The following is a 25,278-nucleotide window of genomic DNA, read 5'->3' as shown; positions in this document are numbered from 1 at the left end:
TAATGAATTCTTGTTTTTCTTTTAAGATCTTAAATGTGATGCTTTGAAATTAATATTTTCGTGTAGAAGTGATTCCTCTATCACACTTGGTGTAATGAGATGATGTCGAGTCTCTCACATAAGCGTCTCATCCTCCAGTGACTCCATACAAGTGACAACTTTCCTGAAAAGTTTACATTTAGCATGTTGATAGAGACTCAGGGCAAAGCACATAAACTCCTTTTTCAGTTCCAGGCAGAGTGGTTGTTGAGTTCTTTCCTCTTACTCTACTCTCTCTAGTGTGCTTGGAGGCTATTTTTCTTGCCAGTGTCCTTTGCATTCCTGATGGCAAAGACTTGTGAAAATGTCTTCTCCATGTAATTGCAAATTTAGAGTGCTTAGCTGGAACATTGCTGTCAGTCTGATGGCTTGCACAGACTACATGGCTGCTGAAGGCTGAAATACTGGTTATGTTGTGAGCTGGCAAGATCCTGAACCATGCTTAATAAAGTCGAGAGGAAAGATCTATCTGATCATGGTACTGCAAGCAGAGTTAATGTCCAACATAGCTGTACTGCTTATGTCAATTTTTTATTTTTGACATAAGCAATAGGCATTAAGGCATTTACTTCCATGTTAGCTAAACTGCTAAGTGGCCATACTTTAGAGATTGTAACTCTCTGGACAAGCCTATGTGGCCAAAAAGATTCATACAGTTATTTCTCATCTTCATAAGTGTATCTTCAACCTCTGCTGTCCCCTAGAGTGGCTGCAGGGAATGTACAGAAAAGGCAGACTTTGAAGGAATCCCCTGCAGGTCAAGTCAGTTCTGCTGCCTTCATGTGGTGAGGTGACAAATCAGCTGCATGGTTATACTTTCCCTTATGCATATTCTCAAATAGGTTATTAATTCTGAATGTGATGACTGCAGATGCTTTTAAATTCAGGTCATAGGTTTTAAAAAAGATTACTGGTGAGCTATTGCTTTGAAAAAATTGAAAGCACAAGTTAGTGTTTTCTTTTTAGAGATGGAGAGTGCTTAACTCAGAACAAAAAATTGAGTGCTCCATTTTTTACTTTGCATTAGTAAGGCTTTATGATTAATAATTGTCAGCATGGCCTGATATCTTCCAGTGAAGCTAGCTGCAAGGCATAACCTCAAATTACTCTCTGCTGATCATCACATTTTACTGAAACAGAAAAATCAAAGAGAATTTACTTGCCTGAGAAGGTGCAGAACATGAACAATATATAACCCACAAACCCTTTTTCCATTCTCTTTTTAGTAGAATTTTCTTATTCTGCTGGTACCAGAAGTTGCCTGTGCAATATATACTCAGAACAACAGTCCTGCATCTAAAAATTTAAGAATTAACATTAAGGATGGGAAAGAGAGAAAGAGATGGTCAGGGTATATGGGAACTTGTTAAATAAATTACATGCTTTTAAAAAAAAACATACTCTTTGGCTTAAAACAAAATTTTATGTAGTCGGAGTAGTCAGGTGGTAATAGGTGGAGGAGAAGAAGGTAAGAACCTGGCATTGTAGAAGGAGGAAAAGGGAAGTAAAGTCAGTCATCCAGTATGAAAAGGCAAGATGCAGGCAGATTCGGGTATAAGATAGTTACAAAGGTTTAAAAAATTCAGGATTTAGTTACAGCTTTCATTGCACAGTTACTGTAGCTCAGCTGACATTTATTAACTTGCTTTCTGAACCCTGTGACAAATGAGTAACAGTAGTAATTATGTCATCAGAGAGCTGAAATTCTATGGAAAAACTCTGTGTGGTTACACTTTCTGCCATTCCATTTTATAGATGCACTGAAGTCTGACCATCCACTGCCTTTTCCATCCTTTGCAAAGAACCTCTTGATATCCCTCTGCAAAGAGGTCTCCTTCCAAGTGAAGTGTATGTCTTGCTTCAAGATACTGCGCTCACATATGGAATTAACAGCTCATTTCAGGTTTGTGAAAGGCAGTTGTCTTTGTAGTGTGAACATCTGTAGATCAGTGAGAGGTGTGCCGACATGCTTTTAGTGGTACTAGTGAATTTCAGGCCAGCTGAATGTTGACTTCCTGAACAAAAGCCTGTCCCCTTAACTTCACCCTGCACTGAAGAAAGATGATCAGTGTCAGGATCCTTTTTGTGTTTTCTGTAACAGAACAACAAAAGCTATTCTCTGTTCCACTATTTCTAAGTTGACAGCATTTGATTTTGAAAATGTGCAGTCAAAACCATAGCCATCAATCTACATGCTAGCTTTGGAAGCTAGCACCTAATTCTCTTCAAAGTTCAGAGACTAAATATACGTTGCGTGGTTTTGTTGGCAAGCTGGTAGGTGGGTTAAAGTACATAGAGGACACTGTTTTCATGCACTTACTGCTGTCGCTACTTGGTAATATATGAAGTACATCGGAGAGTTTAAAAATGTTTCAGGTTGTGATACAACCTCTTTATGTTTTTAATCCATTCTAGAACACGTTGTTATAATTCTGGGCCCATGGCAGTGTCAAAGAAAAGCATCGCCCAAGTTGCAGAGATATTTAAAATGAAAGGTCACTGTGAGAACTGTGATGAGCTGTTTGCTGATAAGGATCAGATGACCCAACACAAACAAACCACTCAACATAACATCAGTGTTTTTACTACACTAGAAGAGTCCATCTTGACGTTCTGCCATGTCAATGGAAAACATAAAAATCAGTCCCATTTGTGCCACATTGTGGAACGGTCAAGACCACTGCTTAAAAGACATCTGAGTCCAGATGAGTCCTCCAGCGAAATGGCATCTTCTCCTTCAAAACGGAAGAGTAATTTAAAAGATAAAAGTGAAGATAAAGTCACAAACCAAAGTCAAGGTAGTGCTTGTAAAGTAAAAGCCTGGTTTTGTGAATGCCTTCAGAAGTTTTTTACAGAAGAGTCGGTAGAAAAGCATATTTTATCAGCAAATAGGATCTGTCACAAATGTGCTGTGTGTGGAAAGCTGGCTGAAAATTCAAGCATTATCCGCCTGCATATGAGTCGATTCCATGGAGGAGCACACTTGACTAACTTTCTTCTTTGGTGCAGAGCATGCTCTGTAGATCTTAGAGAAGAGGATATTATGGGACACATAACTGAATTTCATGGTGGACATAGTTACTACTATGAGCAAGAAGCTGTAGAAGATGAACCTATGCCATCTGCTTCTGATGCAGTGAGCATTTCTGCGGGTGGAGATAAAGACTGCATTTCTGGCCCTGTGGAACTCTCCCCTGAAAGTCATCCTGTTGTGGGAAAATGGCAGTGCCGTATTTGTGAGGAGATGTTTGAGTCTGAAGAGAGTGTTAAACAACATTGCATGTCCTTGGAAAGCCATGCATTTCACAGGTACTCATGTGGCTTATGTAGAAATCATTTTCGGAAAGTAGGAACGCTACAGCGGCACTTCCAAGAGCACCATAATCAGGAGGTACAGACTAAATACTTCTGTGGCCTTTGTGGTAATCTCTTCTTCAACACAGAGGAAGAATTTCTAACCCATTACAAGGCACTTCATAGCATAGACTATACATTTGTGCCTGAGCAAATGGAACTGTCAATAAAAAAAGATGAGGACTTCCTCCCAGTCGAACAAGGAGATCGTTTGACCTGTGGTTGCCGGACAACTTATGTCTCCAAGATAAACAGGAGGAACGATTATGAGAATTGTCAGAAGGCCATGCTGCAGAAAGGACACTTATGGTTTCGATGCTGCTTGTGCTCTGTAACGGCACAGAATATTGCTGATTTGAACAGTCATCTCAAGAGCCACACGTCTGTAAAACCTAAGGGAGAGATGTATGTTGTTAGATGTGCCGCGTGCAACAAAAACTTTGATGATCTTTCAAGCGCGCATCAGCACTATCACATGAAGCACTGCTTCTTGCAGAAACCTGATCTATCGAGTCTTGCATCAGAATCAGAAGACACAGTATTCAAGTTTTCAGCAAGTGGGGCTTGTGCTGTCAGAAAACCCCACAGGCAGCAATTTCAAGCATCTCCATCCAAAACTCAGGACAGACCACAGTTTTCTCCTCTGCAGGGCCAAATAGAGGGAAAGAAAATAAAAAATGAGGACTTAAAACAGTCTGAAGAACTTAGTGAAAGTATGTAGAAAATTTCTTTCAACTTTAGTTGAAAGTATTGCTGTCCTTAACACACTGTTTCATTGTCAGTACATGTCACATACCATTTGGTTACAACCAGTCTATAAATGAGCTCAGGATTTAGTACTTGTTATTTCTCAAATAATGAATTCTCAGTACTTGAATTTCTAAAACTCAGACTCCACAATTTGTAGTTATATGCCATGTGTATGAAGTCTTGGGAAAAAACCAAACAAAAAGGCAGATGTGAGAATCCTGAGACCAAAACATTTGATTATCAAATTAGTTTGGAGCATAATTTGATGTTAAAAGGAAGAGTACCATCAAGGATACCCCAATTAGGGATCTAATGCCGAGGAGTGTAAAAGTGATCTATCATACACATTCAGAAGAAACTTGCCTTCTTTATATATATAAATATTTATAAGCCTGTTAGTGCTTTCTGTGTGGGCAGTGCTGTTATATCACCATCATCTCAGCTTTCTTAGCTTGCCAGAAAGCAGTATCAGCTGAGAATTTATATTCCAGTGTGTATTTTTTTTTTCCCCTCAAGCATGCAATTTATTTTCAATTCATTATCACTTCTAAGAATGACATCTAGAATGCTGAAGGTGTACCTTGTGTTCTGAAATTGAAAGTGTTTCTTGATTACTAGTGATATGGTAGAGCTTTTGATTAAGAGGTTGACATTTATGTTAGAAGTACAGTAAAAAGTACATATCTAAACATTTAATGTGCTTTTATGCAGGCAAGCAGTTGAATGTTACAGAGACTTGCCGTAGTCAGGGATACACAGCTGGATATTAAATGAGTTATTAAAATGTCTTGGTGCAGGATGACAGCTTTCTGTGCTTATCACAAAACTATGCAGGTCTGCACCATCATATAGCCAGATTCTACTCTTCTCTCTAGTTTGTGCATTATTAAGTGCTAATTCAGTTGATTTTAAAATTAGGCAGTTATCAAATAACATCATGTTTTGTAACTTTTCACTTACATATGTGGCTGCAAGAATTTTCAAAAGCTAGTTGGTTGACCAGAAAGTCACATGAATTTTAAAAGTGTCCTTTTTATCCCATTGAAGATGGTGAACTTCCTGATCTTGACTATCTGAGTACCATGACTCACATTGTGTTGGTGGATCTGGACAACTGGGGAAGCTTTTTCACGCAACTGCCAGCTAACCTGAACCAAGGGACATTTATCTGGGGTTTTCAAGGTAAAAAATGTTTGAAGTAACTTAAAAGATAAGATTAACAAGTCTGCACGTCTACTTGTGCAGAGATTCCTTGAATTTGAGAGAATGAAAAATAGGAGCAAGTAGGCACTAGGCTTCTAAAGTTGCAGTGTCACAGGCACTGTGTAACAGAAATGTTCTTGAACTTTTCAAACTCCATCTAAACCTCCACTGCTCTTACTGTTCCTTGTAGAAGAGTTCCAGAATTGCAGAACTGTTTCTGGCTTCCCTCATGAACTTACTTAAGCTGTATCATACTTTCATAATTATCAGGACAACCATGATACTCAGAGATTATATTAACTCCTAAGTTCTTCTCCTAAAGCTGGGATTTTTTATTTGGGTTTGGATTTTTAGTTCCAGAAGGCATGATTTTGCACTCTTAGACTTTTATTTTTGTCCTGTCTCTGGGTTGTTCTGTAAAGGGTGGTCTGTGGAGGCGGATAAGCCTGCCAGGCATCTGCCCTGGAGGGATGTCCCTTGAATGGAGTGTGATGAGTTCATCTCAACCCTCCCCGGGAGAGATAACCCTTAGATGAGGCTGTTCTCTCTCTGGTCAGTACCCACAATGCTCTGATATACCCATGTAGATCCTTCCTAACCCATTGGTTTTTCCCCTTTGGTACCATCCTCACTTTCCCCCATAAATACCCCAGCTTCTGCCCAGTTCAGGAGGGCGCTGTCATCCCTGGCTACCCTTCACAGGGTGCTGGATAATAAAGGCTGCCCTGTGGAATCGCCGCATGACACTCCTGTCTCTCTGTCTCTGAGTCAGCCTGGGGTCGCCTCACAAGGCAGAGCTGAAATCACTGCTAAGAGCTGATCACTTGCAGCCCCTGGCTGTGCCTTGCTGTGGCTGCCTGGCAGCCGGAGACTGCCTGAGAGCCCCACAAGGCTGTCTCGAGTGAGACAGCAGGTTGTGGTGTCCTGGGTCGAACCAACAGACTTCGCAGCCATCCGTAGTGGTCCTGGTCATCCTGTACAACAATAGGTGTGTATCCCATCTTGAGGATACCAGTAGTTGATAGAACTCACATTGCCGTGGGTTTCATAGAATGATAGAATGGTTTGGGTTGAAAGGGACATTAAAGATCGCACCATTTTGCAAAGTCTGCCAGTAGGATCCCCTTAACTTGATAGTTTTGCTTACCTGACTGTTTTTGAACCAACTGCTTGTCCACCTCATGCTTTCTCTACAGGTTTTCTCTGTATCTACCTTTACAATTATTTTGTCTGTGGTACATTGATTTCTTCAGTAAAGCGTAGATAAGGGATAGTTTCAAAATATTTATGGCCTGAAACACAGGCATCATCTTACCAGATTTGTAGGGTCAGGTATGTTTTACACTTGGTAAACACTATTGCACTGCACTGCATTGCTAAGTGTTTTTTATTGTCTCTTCCTGTAAAAGATAATCAAGGATATTCTGAAAGCTGAGAGTTGTCATGCTGTTCAGGTTGGACAGAAAGGCCTGTTAATGCCTGGGTTGCTTTTTTTTTTTCCTCTTAGAAACAGATTTTCCAGTTATCTGATGATGGCAGAGCAAGTATAGGTGTTAATGTAAAGTGGTGGGGATACACACAGTCATCTGTGATCCTGAACCTGTAATCTGGTATCTGCTTGTTAGGAGTTTTGGGGATGAATCCTCTGATCTCCTCTGTTAAAGCTGGTTATTCTCCTGAGTTTTGCTTCTCCGCCAGCATTACTTCTGTAGCACTACCTGTATTGTCATTACCTTTAGCCTTTCTGTAACAGCATTCCTGTGCACGTGCCAGCCACAAAAAGTACTGATTTTTAGGTTTTAAGTCATAGAATGTTAAGGGATTGGAACGGACCTGAGAGATCACCTTGTCCCAACCCCCTCTGCCATGGGCAGGGACACCTCCCACTAGAACTGGTTGCTCAAGGCCTTATCCAGCCTGACTTTTAACACTGCCAGGGTTGAGGCATCCAAGACCTCCCTGAGCAACCTGTTCCAGTGTCTAACCACCTTCACAGTAAAAACTTTCCTTCTAATATCTAACCTAAATTCCTTCTCTTTCAGTTTGTACCCATTGCTCCTTGTCCAGTCCTCCTACAGATCCTGACAAAGAGTTCCTCTCTGGTTTTTGTTAGGACCCTTAAGATACTAGAAGGTTGCTGTGAGGTCTCCACACAACTCTCCAGACTGAACAGCCCCAACTTTCTCAGCCTGCCTTCATAGGGCTGCTGCTCTTATCAGCTGTCCTCTTATCAACTTCCTGACCCTTGCCTGGACTTGCTCCAACAGTTCCATGTCCTTCCTATACTGGAGACACCAGAACTGAACACAAGTAGTCAGGTTAGGTCTCACAGGAAAAACAAGATATCTCACACTTTTCCATATTATACCTAATGGTCCTAGTTTCTGTTTCGTCCATGTTGCTTGGCTGCTTTATATTGGTACGTTCTCTTTTCCAACCTGTTGGTTGTTCTTACTATCTTCTGTAAGGCTTTTCCCAGCTTGAATATCTAGGCAGACTTCACTTCACCTCTGCACTCCTTGAATTCTACTGTGATTTGGGGTTCGGTTGTAGTTTTTAATTGGGGAAGGCAATTAAAACTATTTAGGTCTACAGTTATTCAATCTACTTGGCCTTGGAAAAACTTTTTCTACTGGTAAAAATAAGAAACTATTAGGAATCTTTGTCTGGCTACTCTCCTTATGTCTGGCTACTCTGGGTTTTATAAAGAACTATTTTAAAGAAGAATTTCCTCACATGAATTCAGACACTGGCTTTCAGTCAGACTTCATTCTATCTGATTTACTCAAAATTAATTTGTCATTAGTTGACTTAAGCATATTTGCTTAAGGTCTTCTGTGCTGTTACTGTTTTCCAAGGTTAAAATATGGTTTTGATGCATTAAGAAAAATTTGGTTGTACCTAGGAATGTCTGAGCTGTATTGTCAGAAACTTCTGACTTACAAAAAAGAAATAATTGTAGTATAACCACAGTGTTACTAGTCTATCAGTAGGAACCCCTACTAATACAATACTCTTACCCAGGTACCTTTGTGCTAGTTAAGACTCTGAGCCCAGAGATGTTTCAAACACAGGTGCCTGATGTCACAACACAGCCCATATCAGCACCACTTAATTTCTTACTTCCTAATGAGTTTGCTGCATGCAGGCTGCCTTGTGGGAATGGCCCCTGAAGCGCGTGAACTAAAACATGCTGAAGAGTTATGCCTGAATAAAATGGGCCATAGTCATATTAAAGAAATACTTACCAGTTTTAGTGTCAATTATATTGGTTTTGAGCCTGGGAACACTAAGGTTCCCAGGTACATCTGGATCTATTGTTGTAGATACCCTCTCATAATAATGGTTTGTATAGTTACTTGAGGCACGCTATTCTTGTTTGTTTAACCAGTGAAAATGTAGCAACATTTTTTCCTGCATTTCCCAAACAACATTTCTGAATTTTTAATTATTGTTTTTATACTATATATCTGCATTATTTTTATTATTCTTCTTTCTAGTATAGCCTTAGCTTTGCTTTGAGTTCCTCCATTTTATTGTCTGGACTCTGTATGTTTCTGTCTTTAGATACTCCATTGTATTTTATCCATTTGTGGGCTAACTAAATAGGTCTAACTATATGACAGGTCTGTCATTGTTTTCAGCTGCCCTGGTCAAATGCTTATGTTGTACATTTATGCAGCCAAAAAACAGAGCTGGTGATTAAAAGTCTTGCCCAAATTGGGACTGAAGGCTGTCACAGCGGACAAGAACAACTTGCAAATAGCTTTTTTTTCTTATGGACAGGTTCCACTAGATCATTTCTGTGTAGACTCTTAATAGATCTTTGCGGTCATTTTTGATATCATCTTTCTGCCAGTAGGCTGAAAAGGCAGGGGGGGAAACAGGACAAATCTCCTGAGGAGTGCTTTTCTTTGTTGGACTGTGGGTGGGCATGTTGGCATAAACCATCTTCTGCAGCCTGTTTACTTGAGCATTGGTTTCCCATGTCCTCACATGAGGTGCCATCGGTAACTGCTTTCATTTTCCATTAAAAATCCTTTCTTATATCCAGCCACTCTATCATCTAGCAGATAAAGCAAGGTTTTTCGCTCCATGTTGCAGACCCATTATTTCTTAGCCATTGGAATGTTAGAAAATTCTTAAGTCACTCTGGTAAAATTGTCCTTCCGTTTGCTTGCCTTTTTACATTGTCAAATGTATTTTTATGGTCAAGCTCTTCTGGTTTTTCCTCTCTTCTTGAGAGACTTCCTGCTTCTTTCCTTTCCCTTGCAGCTTGTTTCAGTCTGGTATTGGTTTTGTCTGCAGCAGACACTTTACTCAGCTCATCTTTATTATCCACCTATTTTCTCAGCCTCTAACTAGATGCTTAGCATACTGTTTAGAAAATTTCTGCACTGTTTTCCCAGTTGTAGCTCATTTTGCTCATCCTTGACTGCATCCATTGGTCTGTCAGGACTCTAGCGTTTCTCTCAGCTGTTGCTCCTGTTCTTGGATCCTCTTTTTAATGAGTTCTGACATGGAATGTGTCAGGCAGTTATAGTGTATGTTGATTCTGTAACTCCTCTAGTACAGGTTTCCCTAAAGGAAGCATTTCTGTTACTTGTACTGTTTCCAGAGCTCTTTTGATTCTGCACATTAACCGTAATTGTGCTTCAAACTGGAGAAAAACATGTTCTTGTGTCTAAAAGCACATGATACCTAGAAGATAAGTTTTTCAGGAATTGAAGAAAACAAATTATACAAAATTGATAGAGAAGCATCAGGCTATCTACTTTTTTTTGCCTTCTCTCTAAAGAACAAGAGAGCTGAGGGCATTTGAGTTATATGTTTTTCTTACCTTTCACATTGGTCAAAATAAATTCTGTCTTTAAAGACAGTTTTATATTTGCTTTTGCCTTCTTGCATGCTTAATTCATAGAAGCATTTCTGCCCAAACCCATGGTCTGTTTGTTTTTCGTGTTTGGTTTTTTGTTATTGTTAAATGTTATTCCTCTCCACTGTATAGGAGGATACAGCAACTGGAAGCCTCCAGTGAATTGCAAAATTTACAATTATCTTAAGAGGATTGGATGTTTCTTTCTTCATCCACGTTGCAGTACCAGAAGAGAAGCAGCGGACTTTGCTCTCTGTGTTCATGTAAGTTAGGCCGTGCTTGCTTTGTGTCCTGTACCCAGGGAAGGGTGGCAGATGGTATCTGCTATTGATGTTAAGTACTAATTGCAGATGACATTTTTATATTCTTTCCATGAGATTTCTTTGTCCCCTATAAGAATGATAAGACTGGACTGAGTCAAGCCAGGTGGCTGAGAAGTGAGTTAAAAATTAGCCCAAATAGGACAGCAGTGTATTGTGGAGGGGAAGGGAGCTGGTTAGGGAATGAAGAATAAAAGACCTGCACTTCTTACAGTTTCTGTTAACTGTAACTCCTTTGTCTCTCTTCGAGTAGCCTGTATCTCGAGCCATCTTAACAATGGAGTTGAATGGGTGCTGATTTCACAGACCCTGTTGAGCTGAGAAAGAGCAATGCCTTTATTCAGTAGACTTTGGGCTTGAGCAGGGTTGGGGATGTGCAGGTGAGGGAAGAAAATCTGGGATGCCATGGGGACTCATGTTCCTAATATAGAATCATAGATTTAAGGTTGGAAAAGACCTTCTAGGTCATCAAATCCAGCCATCAACCCAGCACTACCACTGTCATTAAGCCATGTCTTCAAGTGCCATATCCATGTGATTTCTGAACACTTCCAGGGGTAGTGACTTCACTGCTTCTCTGGGCTACCTGTTCCAATGCTTGGCAACCTTTTCAGTGAGAATATAAACCTCCCCTTGAGGTGCAGCTTGAGGCCATATAGTGCTTTATCAGTTAAATAAATCAGTACCTATCTAACTGTATAAGCACATTCTTGCAACAGTGGTTTTATGTTTCATCATGCTTTTTATGTTGCTCTTAAAATGCTCTGCAGAGATGACTTGTTTTATGTAGAGACACTTCTAAAAGGCTGCTTTTTAGGAATTTTTTCCCTACTCCATCTGTACTGTTCTGGTAGCCATCACCAGTATCTATTGTATATAGAGAAGAAATGAGCGTCAAACTTTTGAAACAGTGCCATTCACAGTGGGATAAATGTGGCTTGGATCTTACAGGCAGGAATAAATTGCTGGAGAAAACTTTGCAATGAAGACCTGTCTTGCGCAAAGCTAACCAAATGCCATGAGATAAAAAGATGATCTCTGTTCAACACTTGTAATTTGTTTTGTATAGGCCGGTCGTCTGGATGAGCACCTGCCCAAGCAAATTCCTTTCACTGTCCTTTCTGGAGACAAAAGCTTCCTGGAACTGGAAAACCAATTTAAAATGACCCAGCGGTCAGCTCGCATCCTGAATCCTCACCACATTGAAGGAGACATGATGTGTGCCTTGCTAAACAGCATTTCAGATACCACAAAAGGTAGAAAGTAAACATGAAACACAATTTATCCAGTAAAACAGTAGTTCTTTCCAATAAAAAAATGGAACACTTACACTGGTAACATAAATGGTTGCTTGGTGCTTCTTGTATTGTAGTGGTATTTCAATGAATAATTGATCAGAAAGTCATTATGCTTGAGTATGTTTTGAAAACAGACTTAATTAAGCATTTTTATTCAATATAACAAACTCTGTCATCCCTGTATTCTTTATTATCGCAAGAGACAAAACTGATGTTTGAGTCTGAAAACTCCTTTCTAGTTAAAGAGAAGCTGTTTAAAGCACTCTTGTGTGCATAGTTATCAGTTTGTACTCAGATCTGTTCGGCTTGATTTATGCTGTGTCTGAAACAAATGTGACCCTGCTAAGGCATCATTATTTCTCAAAATACTTCTGTCTATTTTAACTTTGACCTCCTGTCCTACTTCAATTTGATAATTGTCTTCACTGGCACATGACTCACACATCCACTCAGAGAAAAAAAATCTCAATGGAAATTTTTAAGTTCTCTAAAATTGCTGGATTCTAATGGCATGCTAAAATGATCACACTGGTTTAAATAGGATAATCGAAGAGGATTGAGCCAGCTCATTTTCATGCTAAGGGTACCGGAGTTGAGATGAGTTTTAATACTTATTAGCATTTTATGGTGTTTTGCTGTTTTCCCTAGAGGACCTGACATTTCTCTGTAGACATTTTTGCTTTTTCTGGCTTCTTCTTGAGGTTTTGCAGGGTTGTAAATTAAGAGCATATTACAGACAGCTGTTTCTGAATTAGCCCTAAACTGTTTTCTGAAAACCTATGCTGCAAGTCTCGATGCAGGTTTATGAGAGCTATAACATGGTGCTGCTGTTCCACCAAGAAGATTAAAGTGGAGTGCTCTTTCTGAATGATGAATTGGCATTGATTGATTGATTAAAGGGAAAAAAACAGGATAATTAAATAGTTTTCTGAAAAGAAATTATATATGGTGAGCTGGAATCGATTTAAGTTCTTTTGATACAGAAAAGGTGCTTACAGAGTTTTCTGGCCACCCCAGGCATTAGAAGTTTCTTAATTTAACACTTCTTTTAATGTCCTTTACTACGTTAATATTTACTAGTACGGTAATTGGCCCTACCTGGAGGCTGCAAACCTTAACATGCTGGCTGGCTGCTCATTGTGTGTTCCACTAAAGTTACACGTGTGGTCATTAGAAAAAGAAAATCCATAAACAGGAAATTCATGGAATGACACATGATTCCTTTGGCTGTTGGCATTCCTTAGCAAACTTGTAAGGAACAAAATTGTCCCCTTTTTTAGTCAGTGTCAGCAAGAGGGGACCCAGGCAGCAAGAGCTACCTTTGTCTCCCCATCCTCTATTAAAACAGAATATTGGAAAATTCACTGTTGGTAATAGGTCTGTATTTGCTGCATTGGGATGATGTTGTTACCCAGAGTTTGTAGAGGTTTTTCTTTAAAAAGATAAAGCCACCACGTAGTACACACATATTGTGTGGCTCAGCAGTGTCAGCCATCATTCACAAGTCTTAATGTGGCAGAGCCATTATTGGAGGGTTGAGATGGAAACTCAGGCAGTGTATCATAGGCTGGTATAACTTGTTGATCTGTTACAGAAAAGCTGAGTATAAGGAAATGCAAACAAGAATTGCTTGCTTTGTGGCTTTCTCAAGCCTGTGGCTATTATTCTGGAGAGAGAATTAAGTGAGAAACAGGACAGAGAATCATGTTGAAAAATATCAGACCGTTGTTGGTATTGGGTGAGCTGCGAAATGAAAAAGCTCTTTCCCTAAATCACCTTCACAGAGCTATCATTAGCTTATGAGCACCTGGATTACGTTTGGATGTGGCAATCTGACAAGTGCATCTTTTGAACAGTTTTGCCAGCACAACTGCTGTGGGAAATGTAGCACTGCAGTCATTTTAAAATAAATAAATAAAAATAATTTTTTTTGCAGATGTTGCAATACAATACCAACTGTATGTTAGTATAGGAAACCCTTGGCTGGACGAGATGCTTGAACTTTCTTTGAGGTATGGAAAGAGTAGGCATTCTTCTTCTCTGCTGCTGCTAAGCCTGAGTTCATCATAAATGAAGAAGGTTTTTGTTTTTATGCTGAAGCCGCAACATATGACAAGAGCTTCATGCGTGTTAACCGAGTGGTTTGGGAAGGGCTGAAGAGAAGAGTTTTAAATTTCTTCCTTTATAACAAAAGAATTGTAGTGTGCAGGAAAATATCATTATTCCATTGTCTGTATCTTGATAATATTCTGTGTGTTGAAGGTACACTTTTAATGAATGCTGGACAGTGTCGAGGGCAAAGCTTTTGGTAGGTCAGGGTCATCATATCCATCTGGACACTGACAGGAATGCCACAACTTTTTGGTTGACAAGTTATTTTTGTGTAAGTTGATGTCTTTCGTTTAACACTATTTCTTCCAGTTATGTTCAAATTGGATCCTTCAGTGACTGAGCTCTGACATAAAACAGACTCTTAAATTATAGCAATTTTTTGGAAGTGTTTCTTGTCCTTTCTTTTGAAGAGCCAGTCTGTCTCATGAGCCTGTCAAAATCAGTGGTGTACTGAATATAGTGTTGTCTGCCAAAGAGCCACCATACCTCTTTCACTGACCCATAAAGTACATTTCACTGTGCTCCAAATGAAGCTGCCAGCCTATGTCTTCAATCTGCTACTCTTGCCTAAAGTGTTTAAATACTACTAAATGCAGCTTCTGTGAGAGCTTTTATGTTTGGAAGAGCAGGATTTCAGTTAATTTTAATGAATGCTCCTAAGCTTCCGAGCCCCACCATGCCCAACAGCTTTTGTTTTACATACAACCAACAAAAGAATTTAAGAGGGCAGAAGAACAGATTTATAGAAGACACTGAGAATAGTTGGTTTACTTCTCCATAATGGAGATTTTCATGGGTGAAAATCCATGTGTGGTCCAGTTTGAGGTCCCCAGTGAATGCTACTTTTCTTGCATCTCTGCTTTTTCCAAACCTTTAGTTAACACAGATTGCAAGTGACTAAAGTTAGGTCACAGCCTCCAGCCCCCCAGTTCCCTGTATGTGAAACTGAATGTGAAGGGCATGAGCATCTGCAGAGTGATACACCATTAATGAAATTACAGTTTCTGTCGTAATATGTTCCTTTATTATAGCAGCCACAGCTTATTGCAGTAGAGAGTGATAAGAAAGTCACCCTTCAGTTGTAACCTTGTGTTTAGCTACAGCAGGAAGTTACTACTGGGTTTGGTATGTCAGTGGCACCTCTTGTATGTATATGCCCTAGGGAGAAAGCAGTGTACTAAGACCTAAGATAATGAGCCTGAACAATAATTGTAGGCCAGTGGATGAGCTGGAAAGACCTCACCACTCAGATCATACAAAAAAATTCTTGAGGTTTAGCTTAAATCTGGCTTTGAGTTTGAGATAGGAGTCTAAGATAAAGGTTAGATGAAAGTCTGAGTGACCATCGTTATATTTGCCACAGTTTCCAAGAAATGCAGTTGGAGGAGAGCGGCAGCTCGAGAGCTTTATTTTTATTTGTCTTACACTTGAATGAGCAACTGTAGGCAGAGATACACAGAGTGAAGCTTGCTTTGCATGGAGGAAGAGAGGTCTTGTAAGGTGGTAACCCTCAGTGGGAAGTAGCTGTACTTGTATTTACAGATGATATTACAGATGATATTATCTTGATATGAAGAGAGATTAGAGCAGTAAGTACTGGGGAAGAGTACGTGGGAAGGATCCTCCAGGGGCATAGGAAAAAAGGAATAAAAGAAAGATTCTGGAAGCCAAGGAAACAGTATTTTAAAGGCAGCATGGCCACACATACCAGATGTGATTGCTAACAAGGGTAAGGATGGGGTACTGATCTAAAGATTTTGGCTAAGTAATTTCTGGGATCCTGAATGAGTTAACAAATTATATCCATAAGGTAGCACTAAAACTCCAGATATCAGCTGTAGGAGGAGAAGGGTCGGTTGTTGGAGGGGTAGGGTCGTGTGAGAGATAGTGTCTCTGTACATTGGAATGGAAAAGAGGCAGGTGAGTCTGCGAGTTACTGAAAAGACTGAGAGGAGTGTTTTGGGAGAGAAGTGGAGGTGGAGTGTGACACTATACATTAGACAAGAGATGTCTTGTGTGGTAAGGGAGCAGGAGGAAGGCTGGGGAAGGGAAATTGAGTCTGGTGGTAAACCCAATGGAAATTATGAAAGGGTTGGTGGTAACTGGGGAGGTTGCAAAAGAAGAAGATCAGATACAGTGAGGGGATGCCATGAGCTGTGTGGGCAATTAATCCAAATTCAAACTGTGGTGCTTTGATGGCAGGACAGTGGGTGGCGCTTGCATTCTGTGAAAGTTACCAGTCTCTCCCCAGAACAGGTTTCTGAGAGACATGTGGAATGTCAAAAAAATCACTCTGAGCTCTGTATTCATCCAGAGTTTGCTTTCCTGTTTTCTCATTTTTCCAGCAGGAATATGTCAGTATGCGAGGATGATAGTGAGCAATAGGATTTCTTTTGAAAGAACAGGTAGAGTTAGAGGTTCTTAGCTGATGTGTATTTGACAAAATGTACTAGAGTGTAATATTAGAGATCTTAGAGATCTCTTGCCTCTGAAACTGGACAGCTGCTTTTTCTCTGACACCAGAAGAGTTAGGAGCTATATTCTGTGCTGTGCATTTTAACAAGAGGGACAGGACATGCCCGATTTCTCCAAATTAAACATTCTTCATTAGAAGATGCCAGCAGTATCAGGATATATGCTGACAAATTGTGGGCTGGTTGAGAAAACTGAGGTGGATTGAAAACTGGCTGAACAGCCAGACCTGGAACATGGTGATCAATGGCATGAAGTTCAGATGGGTGTCAGGAACCAGCTGTGTCCCAGTACTGGAACTGATCCTATTTAATGTCTGTTAATGACTTAGATAATGGGGCAGAGTATACCTACAGCCAGTGTGTTGATGACACAGAACTGGGAGTGGCAGTTTGTACACCACAGGAACTCTGCTGCCATCCAGAGGAGCCTTGACAGGGCAGAAGTGGCCTGACAGTGAATCTCATGAAGTTCAACAGGGGGAAGTGCAGAGTTCTGCGTCTGGGGAGAAACAGCCGCAAGCATCAATATATGCTGACCAGGAGTCAACCAGCTGGGAAACAGCTTTGCAGGGATGGACCTGGTGGGCCCTGGTGGATACCAAGTTGACCATGAGTGACCATGACCAGCTAGTGTGTGCTCTGGTGGCTAGGAGGTCCAGCAGTACCCTGGGCTACATTAGGAAGATTGTTGCCAGCAGGTTGAGGAAGGTGATCCTTCCACTTTATTCAGTAAGGTCATATCTAACAAGATGGGAGCTCCTCACTACACTGTCTATTCATTAATACTCAGAAGCCATCTGGACATAGTCCTGGGCAGTAGATGATTCTGATGGAGCTGGGAGGCTGGACAATATGACTTCCAGAGGTCTCATCCAGTTTCCACCATTCTCTGACATTGCCTGACCAGTCTGGTGGCCTTTTATGGTGGACCAACTGCAATGGTTGACAAGGGAAGGCTGTGATATCATCTGCCTGGATTTTTGTAAGGCCTTGGCACCGTCCCACATGACATCCTTATCTCCAAATTGGAGAGATGTGGATTTGACGGATGGACTTGCCAGTGGGTATGGAGTTGGCTGGATGGACATAGCCAGAGAGCTGTGGTCAGTGGCTCCATGTCAAAGTGGAGGCTGGTGACAAGTGTCCTGGGACTCTTGCTCTTCAGTCTCTTCATTAGTGATACAGACAGTGGAAGGGAGGGCACCCTCAGCAGGTTTGCATATGACATGAAGCTGAGCAGTGCAATTGACACACCTAGAGGATGAGATGTCATCCAGGAAGGCCTGGACAAACTTGAGAAGTGGGCCCATGAGAACCTTATGAAGTTCAAAAAGGCCAAGTGCAAGGTGCTGCACCTGGGTTGGGGTAATTCCAGACGTGAGTACAGCCTGGGAGAAGGACTGCATGTGAACAGAGCAATGGAGATGGACTTCACAGTTCTCAGGGATGGAAATCTGGACATGAGCCAACAGTGTGCGGTCACAGCCCAGAAGGCCAACTGCATCTTGGGGTGCATCAAAAGAGGAGTGACCAGCAGGTCAGGGGAGAGGATTCTCCTCCTCCCCTCTGCCCTCATGAGACCCCACCAGTAGTGCTGTTTGCGGTTCTGGGGTCCTCAGCACAAGAAAGACATGGACCTGTTGAAACAGGTCCAGAGGAGGCCACAAAGATGATCAGAGAGCTGGAAAGAAAGGCTGAGAGTGTTATGGTTGTTCAGCCTGGAGAAGAGAAGGCTCTGAGGAGATCACATTGTGGCCTTCCAGTATTTAAAGGGGGCTTATAAAAAAGAGGGACTTCTTAAATGGGTAAATAGTGACAAGACAAGGGGGAATGGTTTTGTGCTAAAAGAAGGAAGATTTGGATTAGATGGTAGGAAGAAATCATTTACTCGGATGGTAGTGAGACACTTGACCAGTTGCCAAGAAAAGCTGTGGATGCCCCATCCATAGAAGTGTTTTTATGTCATGTGTTCTTATGCCGAGAATTGAGTTAGGCAGTGATTACTTCAACTGTTCCACCTCTAACAGGTATAAAACTTTTTAGAGTGGTCTGACATGTCTTCCAGGCTGGAAGATTAAAAGGATAGTTAATAGGGAGAAGCCACTTGGGAAAAGCCTTTCCTTTGCGCTTTTTGCTCCCTTTCATTAGTAATTGTAGTGATTGCTCTGGGGGGAGGAGGGGTGTGGATTCTGCTTTGCTTTGGAAAATGATGTAAAAATTAGTATCTCTCCTGCTCAGAAATAGTAGGCAGCTCCAAAAAGAGTTCACTGTCAGTCTGCCAAGTGAGTGGAGAAATACCATTTTAACTCTCTATTTCTGACATCTTTTTGGGCTGCTGATCACTGTTTGACACCAGCTGTTGGAATTTTTATTCCTGGAATTGGGAAAGTCAGCAAGGTTCTGCTCAAACAGGTTGTGTGTCAGGTTTTGGAAAACATACCTGACAACTTGAATAGCTAAGTTGGGTGATTCAAACTGCCAGAAGTCACACAGTCAGTAAATTAGATGGCCATATCGGAAAGTTCTTTGCTGGTTAATGTAATCAGAAGTACGCTGATATATTAATGATGACTTCAAGGGAGTGCTTCTGTTGGTATGACTGTAGACCTTGTTGTTTACCTTGTAATACTGTAAGACTTCATTACAGAGACCATGACCCAAAATAGCAATAGCCTGTAGCAGGAGGAGAATGAACGCATAACGTGACTCATTGGCTTGGTTTTTAACCTGTACTTTACTGCGCCTCTGTTTAATGGGGGAAAAAAAATCAACCAACAAAAATAAACCAACCAACCAAACCCCACACCACTTTAGGTACACAAATCCTTACTAGACACTTAAAAATAAAGCCATCCTTCTGGAGCTGGAAGCCAGCCTTGTGAAGAGTTATTAAGAAAGGGAAAGGTTGTGGAGTTTTGGCTGGGCTGGGTTGTGGTGAATTAATAGATTAAACCAAGTCTATGAACTTTCTGCTTATATGAGACTTCAACAGCAACATCCGCTGAATCGCACTGCTCAGTTGAGTTTTAGCACTCCATTGTTCAAATGCAGTATTTGGGCAATAAAATACAGCTGCAGTCGTGTGTAGGCAGAGACACGCTAAGACACTTCTTTCCATAATTAAATCCTTGCTACATTTTATAGAAAGTGAGAAATATATAGAAAGTGAGTCATTTTTTAATAACTGAATATTACGGAAAATATGCACAAATGTCAGTAGACACAGTAGCTTCTGCACCTGTTTCTTGTTACTGCTTTAACATTATGAAAAATTGAAGCAATCTGCCTCTCGATTATGGGGAGAAGGGGAAGAAGGTGGCTGAAAAATAACTGTCTCTTGAGTTGCTGTCTTAAACTACCACTGGAATGTATTTTTATCTTGATTTTTTTAGATCATAACAAGTGTATTCCTCAAATCAGTGTTATGGTAAGAGAAATGCAAGAGAGGCTGTCAGTATCTTTATTAGAAGTAATGTGAAATTTATTTCATTTGTGCATTTAAGGTTCAGATAGTGAAGAGGATGACGATATGAAAGAAACAGTGAAGCGGAGCTTAGAAGAAATAAACAAACAGGAAGGTCTGTCAGTTTTTACTTTTCTGTGTTCAAGAGCACTATCAGTTATGGAAGATACAGAAATTAAGCTTATAATCAGTTTTACAGCAAGTGACCTCTTTGGAATACTCTCTAAACTATGCTGGGCAGTCTTGAGTAGTGAAGAATGCTGTGATGAGTTATAAATAAAAAAATTCCTAACCTGAAAAGTATGCCAGCAGACTAAAAATCTATTTCATTGGATACCACAGGGTACTGATCAATTAAAGACTTGTCTGAGTTCACTTAGTACCAGTTTAATATGACTGTGTTGTCTCAGAGCAGAACTATTGACTAAATAGTTGAACTTCTGAATAAATAAGTCAAGATTAGTTATCATTTCACAATAAAGCACTCTGGTCTCCTGAAAGAGCTGCAGAGTTATGCACACGGTTGAATCAGCATCACATCTGTCTGCTCACATCCTATCTTAAATTATTTGAAATTGTTTTCATCCGTTTGCTGTTGAGCTTACTGGTGGTGTTCGATGTAGTCATGCATTTTTGGTGACAGACCACAGTGTATTTAGAAAATAATTTATTGTTGAAAGACTTGATTCTGCACCTCCACCTGACAGAAACAAAACAAACTAAAAAAAAACCCAAAAAAAACCCCACCAAAAATGTTGTGTAAGGTCAGTGATAAAACTGATAACTGAATCTTATGTTCCTAGAACTTACTCAGTTGTAAGCTGAGTTTACCAGCTGTTACTGAATACTGTTGTTAAATATCCACATTCATCTCCAGCACTGAAAGTTTGGTGCATTCAGGCCCACCTAGTACTAGGATAGCAGTGGCATCTGGTGCATGCAGGAGGTGCCACTTCTGATGCTGCAGTGCAGAGGCATCTGACCTTATGAAGCAGCCTGGCTTCAGATGAGTCACAGCTTGGACCTTATTCTGGATTTTTGCACAGGCTTAGTGGCTAAATAACGTACTTTATTGCAAGCAGTTGTCTGCAAATGGTTTTCTGTCCTTGTTTGTTTGTTTTTGTTTGTTTCTGTGACCATATAATATTTTTCTTTAAGCAGCTCTCCCTGATCAGTATCTCTGGATATTGCAGGAAAGTCCAGATGCATGAGGGAGCAGTCAGTGATACGATCTCTGTTCCAAATCTCAGCCTTGCATAAAACAGCCCAACAATTATTAAAGTTCTAAAATTCTGTTACCTTTTTCATAAGAACAGACAGATCTTTCTTTTTAATAGGATGTGCTTGTGTCCTCCTAAAGCAGATGACTAATTCATGAATGACAGTGTGTCTGAAAGCTGCTTTAATTTTTCCAGCTAAATTATTGATATTAATATTTGCTGTATGTACAAACCTTGTTGAATTTATGGTATTTGATCGCTAACACCAAAAACAATCTAAATGCAATGAAAAAACCAAGAGTTTCTTTTTTGAGTATCATGGAAGTTGCTTGAGATTGTTAAGAAGTCAGATGAGTGCAATGTGATTTTCCTCCCCACCATCAAAACTGTTACAGCCCTGATCTAGACTATGCTTACTGCTGATAATGAATTTTTATCTACTGGGCTGGCCAACCTAGTCAGAGTGACAATACTGGTGCCAAGTCAGAATGTAGGTATGGGCATCTCTGGATAATGGAATGAAAATACTGAAACCTCTCTGCTTGTTATGTGTGTGTCTGTGTTTTGTTTTAATACTTCGTTTCTTTTTATTGGTGCATACATATGGATTCTAATCTGGCTATTATTTTGACCAGTTAATATGTATTTGCATTATGGTCTTTAACTAATCACTGGGCTGCTCCTGGTTAACACAGTGAAAAGTTGGAGAGGTTTTTTCCATATTTTGTAGTGTTGAAAAGATAACATAAAACAGAAGGAGAGAAAATACTTTCATCTGTTTCTTAGGGTTTTTTTGTAGTCTACTGACATTGCCCACAGAAGTAAGTTCATGCTTTTTGTAGTAATATTAAAGTAGTTGTGTTTATGGCTAGCTATCAGCTGCAGTTTGAGATTACAGTCTTTTTTTGTTTATGCAGAACTGCAAGATGTAGAACTGCAAGATGCAGAGCTACAAGAAGCTATCAAGAGGAGCCTTGAGGAGATGTAAATGAACATACTTCAGTACACTAACACCATGCCATCAGAACTGCTCACAAAAATGGAAGCTTGTTCATCTATTTACAAGAGTTCAGAAATGCTACTTTCTAAATCTCTGTTAGATTTATAATCTGATGTCCTCTGTCATTCTGATGAACAGCTGGAGTTTATTCATATTCACTGCAATGTGTTATGTTTGATAAAAATAAATTTTTAAGCCTTTTCATATATGTTTCTGAGGGGTGATGACTAAGTCTTTCTAATTTAGCTGTTGAAAATTGTTGCCTAATTAGTAGGCTGGTCTTACTAGGTGTTTTGAAGTTCCTGGTTGTTCAGGGTTTTTTTTCTTAAGTTGGTTCTTGTATTTAATTTTTTTGTCATAAGATGTCATTGTCTTTTTTTAATTTTTCATGTGGTCTTTGCAACAGATAAAAATAGTAAACTCCAGTTATCTCAGATTTGCCTGGCTAATCTTGTTATAAAGAGAAGCTTAGATCCCAGGGTTGTTGAACATATGGCCTAACTGTTGCCTGTGGCTGGTCTTACTTTATAGGCCATAATTTTGTCTCTGTCCTGTTTGTTATAATGTCAGAATCAGGACCACAGGCTGTACAGTTAGTTTACCAGCTTTGTTTTTATAAATGTGTTTGGGTTTTTTTCAATAGTGGTAGAGTATTTGGATTTGATGGCTTAAAGTTTGACAACTTAATTGCCTCTCCCTTACCTGAGGCAGGAACAACCTTTTAAGGGAACAGAATCTAAATAAACTTCCTAGTTTCTGTTTGGAATACCTGTGAGAAGAGTTAAACTGTAATATTTCTGTATACTATGGTCTTTGCTCTCTTCTATTCATGAAGAGGTGGCATTGGAAAAATGAATGTAAATGTGCTAATTATTTTTGTACTCTCTTTATTTTAAGTGAAATTATTTCTGTGTTTAAAATGATCTGTCACTTTTCTCAGTTTTGTTTAAAAATACCTATGCAAACTGTCCAGCTTTACCAGCCTATTATCCTTCAGTTAATGATTGCTGTCAATCAGTAAGAAATCTCAATGTAATAAAATGTCAGCTTAAATTCTTTTTTATGATTCACTCACCTTGCAAGTTTGCTTCTACCTGCTGTATCCTTAAATACTCATTATGCTATGATATTGTTTGTGGAGAATAAGATGTGGGGAAGGCTGAATTTTTCTCTCTTTTCCAAAGAGTTAGCATAACTATAGCTATTTGTCATCATGGTTAGAAAAGCTGGAAGACTGACACTGGTTTATTTCTAATCACTACTCTGATACAATTGCTATCTCTGAAGCAAGTAGAATGAATGAGGAATCTAATGAGGTATCTCTGCACTCATTACCAGTCGTACAGCCTGAAGAAACTGTTCAAATGCCAGAAAATGGTTTAAACACTCACAGTGCATTTGAATGTGACTCTCAAGTGTCAAAGGGTGAGCAAGACCTCTTAGTGGTTTTCCCTTGTGCCTGCTGCTTGGATTAATTGTACTCCTGTTCACATTGCTGCTGAGAAAGCAAGCCCTATTCTGGGAGATTTTGAGTTGTCTTTAGCTACTGACTCAAGCTTAAATCAGTTCCAGAATTTTTCTCACCCAGTGCTTCTGTTAAAGGGTGGAACGAAACAGAAAATAATTTCCCTCCTCAAAAGTATCTCCATCCAAGTTATAGAAGTTATTGGGTAGTTTTGTGTTGTTTTTGGGTTCTGGGGGTTTTTTGTTTGTTTGTTTTTTCCATGTAGATCCTAACATTTCAAATTCCTTTCACATGAAAAAATGTTTCAGTCTGAGAAAGTTCTTTGACTCAATGGTGTTTTAAACCTGGGTAGATCATCTTCTCCAGAGTCTGCTATGTGAGAATTTGATTATGTGCTTTATTTCTGAAAACATTTTATTCTGTCATAAATGTAAAGTTTGCTTGTATTCATGGGTCATGACTTAAGTGATTGCATTAAAAAAAGAAATCCTGCGTGCATACATATTCTGTATACTTGAAACTCCACTTATTAAACACATTGTATTGGCCTTGTCATCTGCTTACCAAAACAAGTGGCAAATCCCAGTCATTACTGCAACTAAATAGAGTTCTAGTTTCTCTATTATTTTTATGATAAAAGTAGTCTTCAGAATTAGCAACATCTTGAAATTTGACCTCATTTTGAAAACTTTGGTCACTTTGAGATTCTCTCTTAACTCAAATTTTTCTGTGTGAAATTTTCTGTCATGACAGGATTGTGATACTTCTGTTTCCAGAAGAACTGAGAAAATTAGATTCTTAAAACACTACATGTACAGGCATGTGACTTGTTACTCACCAGCATCTTGTGGTTGAGCACCTTCAACTGGAAAAGTTGTCTTGTAAATGTGTTTCAGAATTTAATGGTTTTGTCTAGTGAGTCTTGTTTAACTGGCTGAAATTTTTGAGGTTTGTCCTGCATATGCTGGGAAATCTGCCTGCGTTTACAAGCACAACCTGTCTGTTAAAAGGGGCTTGCCCAGTACCTTTGTACTAGAAGTGATTTGTCATGCCCTTTTCAAGAGCATTTACTTTTGTGGTGATGTTTGAGTTCATCCTTAGTTAGCCTAAAGTAATTCAGTCGTGCTTCTTTGTATTTATCTTTAATGAGGAAGAAGTCTAATCTCCACCTGACTGCCACCAGCTGTTCATTTTAATGCTCTTAATTTCTGTATGGTGCATGTGTTAAGTTTTACAAAACTGAAACAGTGACAACTTGAGATTGGTATAAGGCTCTTAATTTTTTGGTGCTTTGTGTGCCACGTTCTTACAAAATGAAATCCCTTTTTGGTCATATTCAAAGACGAGAGATGCCAAGTAAGTCAGTGCAACTGTTATTAAAGTCACTGGAGTACCTGAGGTGTTATCTTTGGTTACTTCTGTTATTTAATAATATTTTAAAAAAGAGAGATTAGCTGACTGAGATACTACCTCGTATGTATATTTTGGGTGGTGGGTTAATTTTCTTAGCTCTTCAAGGAATACAGATATGACCACCACTGTTCCTGTAGTGGTCATGGAATGCAAACCTTTATGAAATCTTTACCAAATATAGTGAAGTTTATAGAGGTATGAAGTTACGCCATCGTCTTTCTTAAATGGAAAGTGTTCTATCATCTGTTTGCACTGTTCTGGCTATGTTTACAGAGACTGCTGTAAATTGGA

At 39.7% G+C, this 25,278-nt stretch overlaps 1 protein-coding gene across 3 annotated transcripts in view; it reads left to right on the top strand.

The window, feature by feature from the left end:
- ZNF451 (zinc finger protein 451) overlaps positions 1–24,074 on the top strand; it is a 37,131-nt gene extending 13,057 nt beyond the window's left edge. For 2 of the 3 annotated variants that reach the window (XM_066179742.1, XM_066179743.1), the window contains exons 9-15: positions 1,795–1,942; positions 2,455–4,106; positions 5,191–5,325; positions 10,355–10,485; positions 11,612–11,798; positions 19,930–20,004; positions 22,027–24,074. In XM_066179742.1, coding sequence (XP_066035839.1) covers positions 1,795–1,942; positions 2,455–4,106; positions 5,191–5,325; positions 10,355–10,485; positions 11,612–11,798; positions 19,930–20,004; positions 22,027–22,097 — 2,399 coding nt within the window. In that variant the 3' untranslated portion in view covers positions 22,098–24,074. The remainder of the gene's footprint in view (positions 1–1,794; positions 1,943–2,454; positions 4,107–5,190; positions 5,326–10,354; positions 10,486–11,611; positions 11,799–19,929; positions 20,005–22,026) is intronic. The other variant, XM_066179744.1, reaches the window with a different exon arrangement.
- The last annotated feature ends 1,204 nt before the right edge of the window (positions 24,075–25,278 follow it).

The sequence above is a fragment of the Chamaea fasciata genome, unplaced genomic scaffold, assembly GCF_029207755.1.
Source record: "Chamaea fasciata isolate MVZ Bird 193981 ecotype frontalis unplaced genomic scaffold, bChaFas1.0.hap1 SCAF_3, whole genome shotgun sequence".
Lineage (NCBI taxonomy): Eukaryota > Metazoa > Chordata > Aves > Passeriformes > Sylviidae > Chamaea > Chamaea fasciata.
The sequence above is the reverse complement of the archived record's forward strand: the minus strand, read 5'-3'. Positions and strand labels throughout refer to the sequence as shown.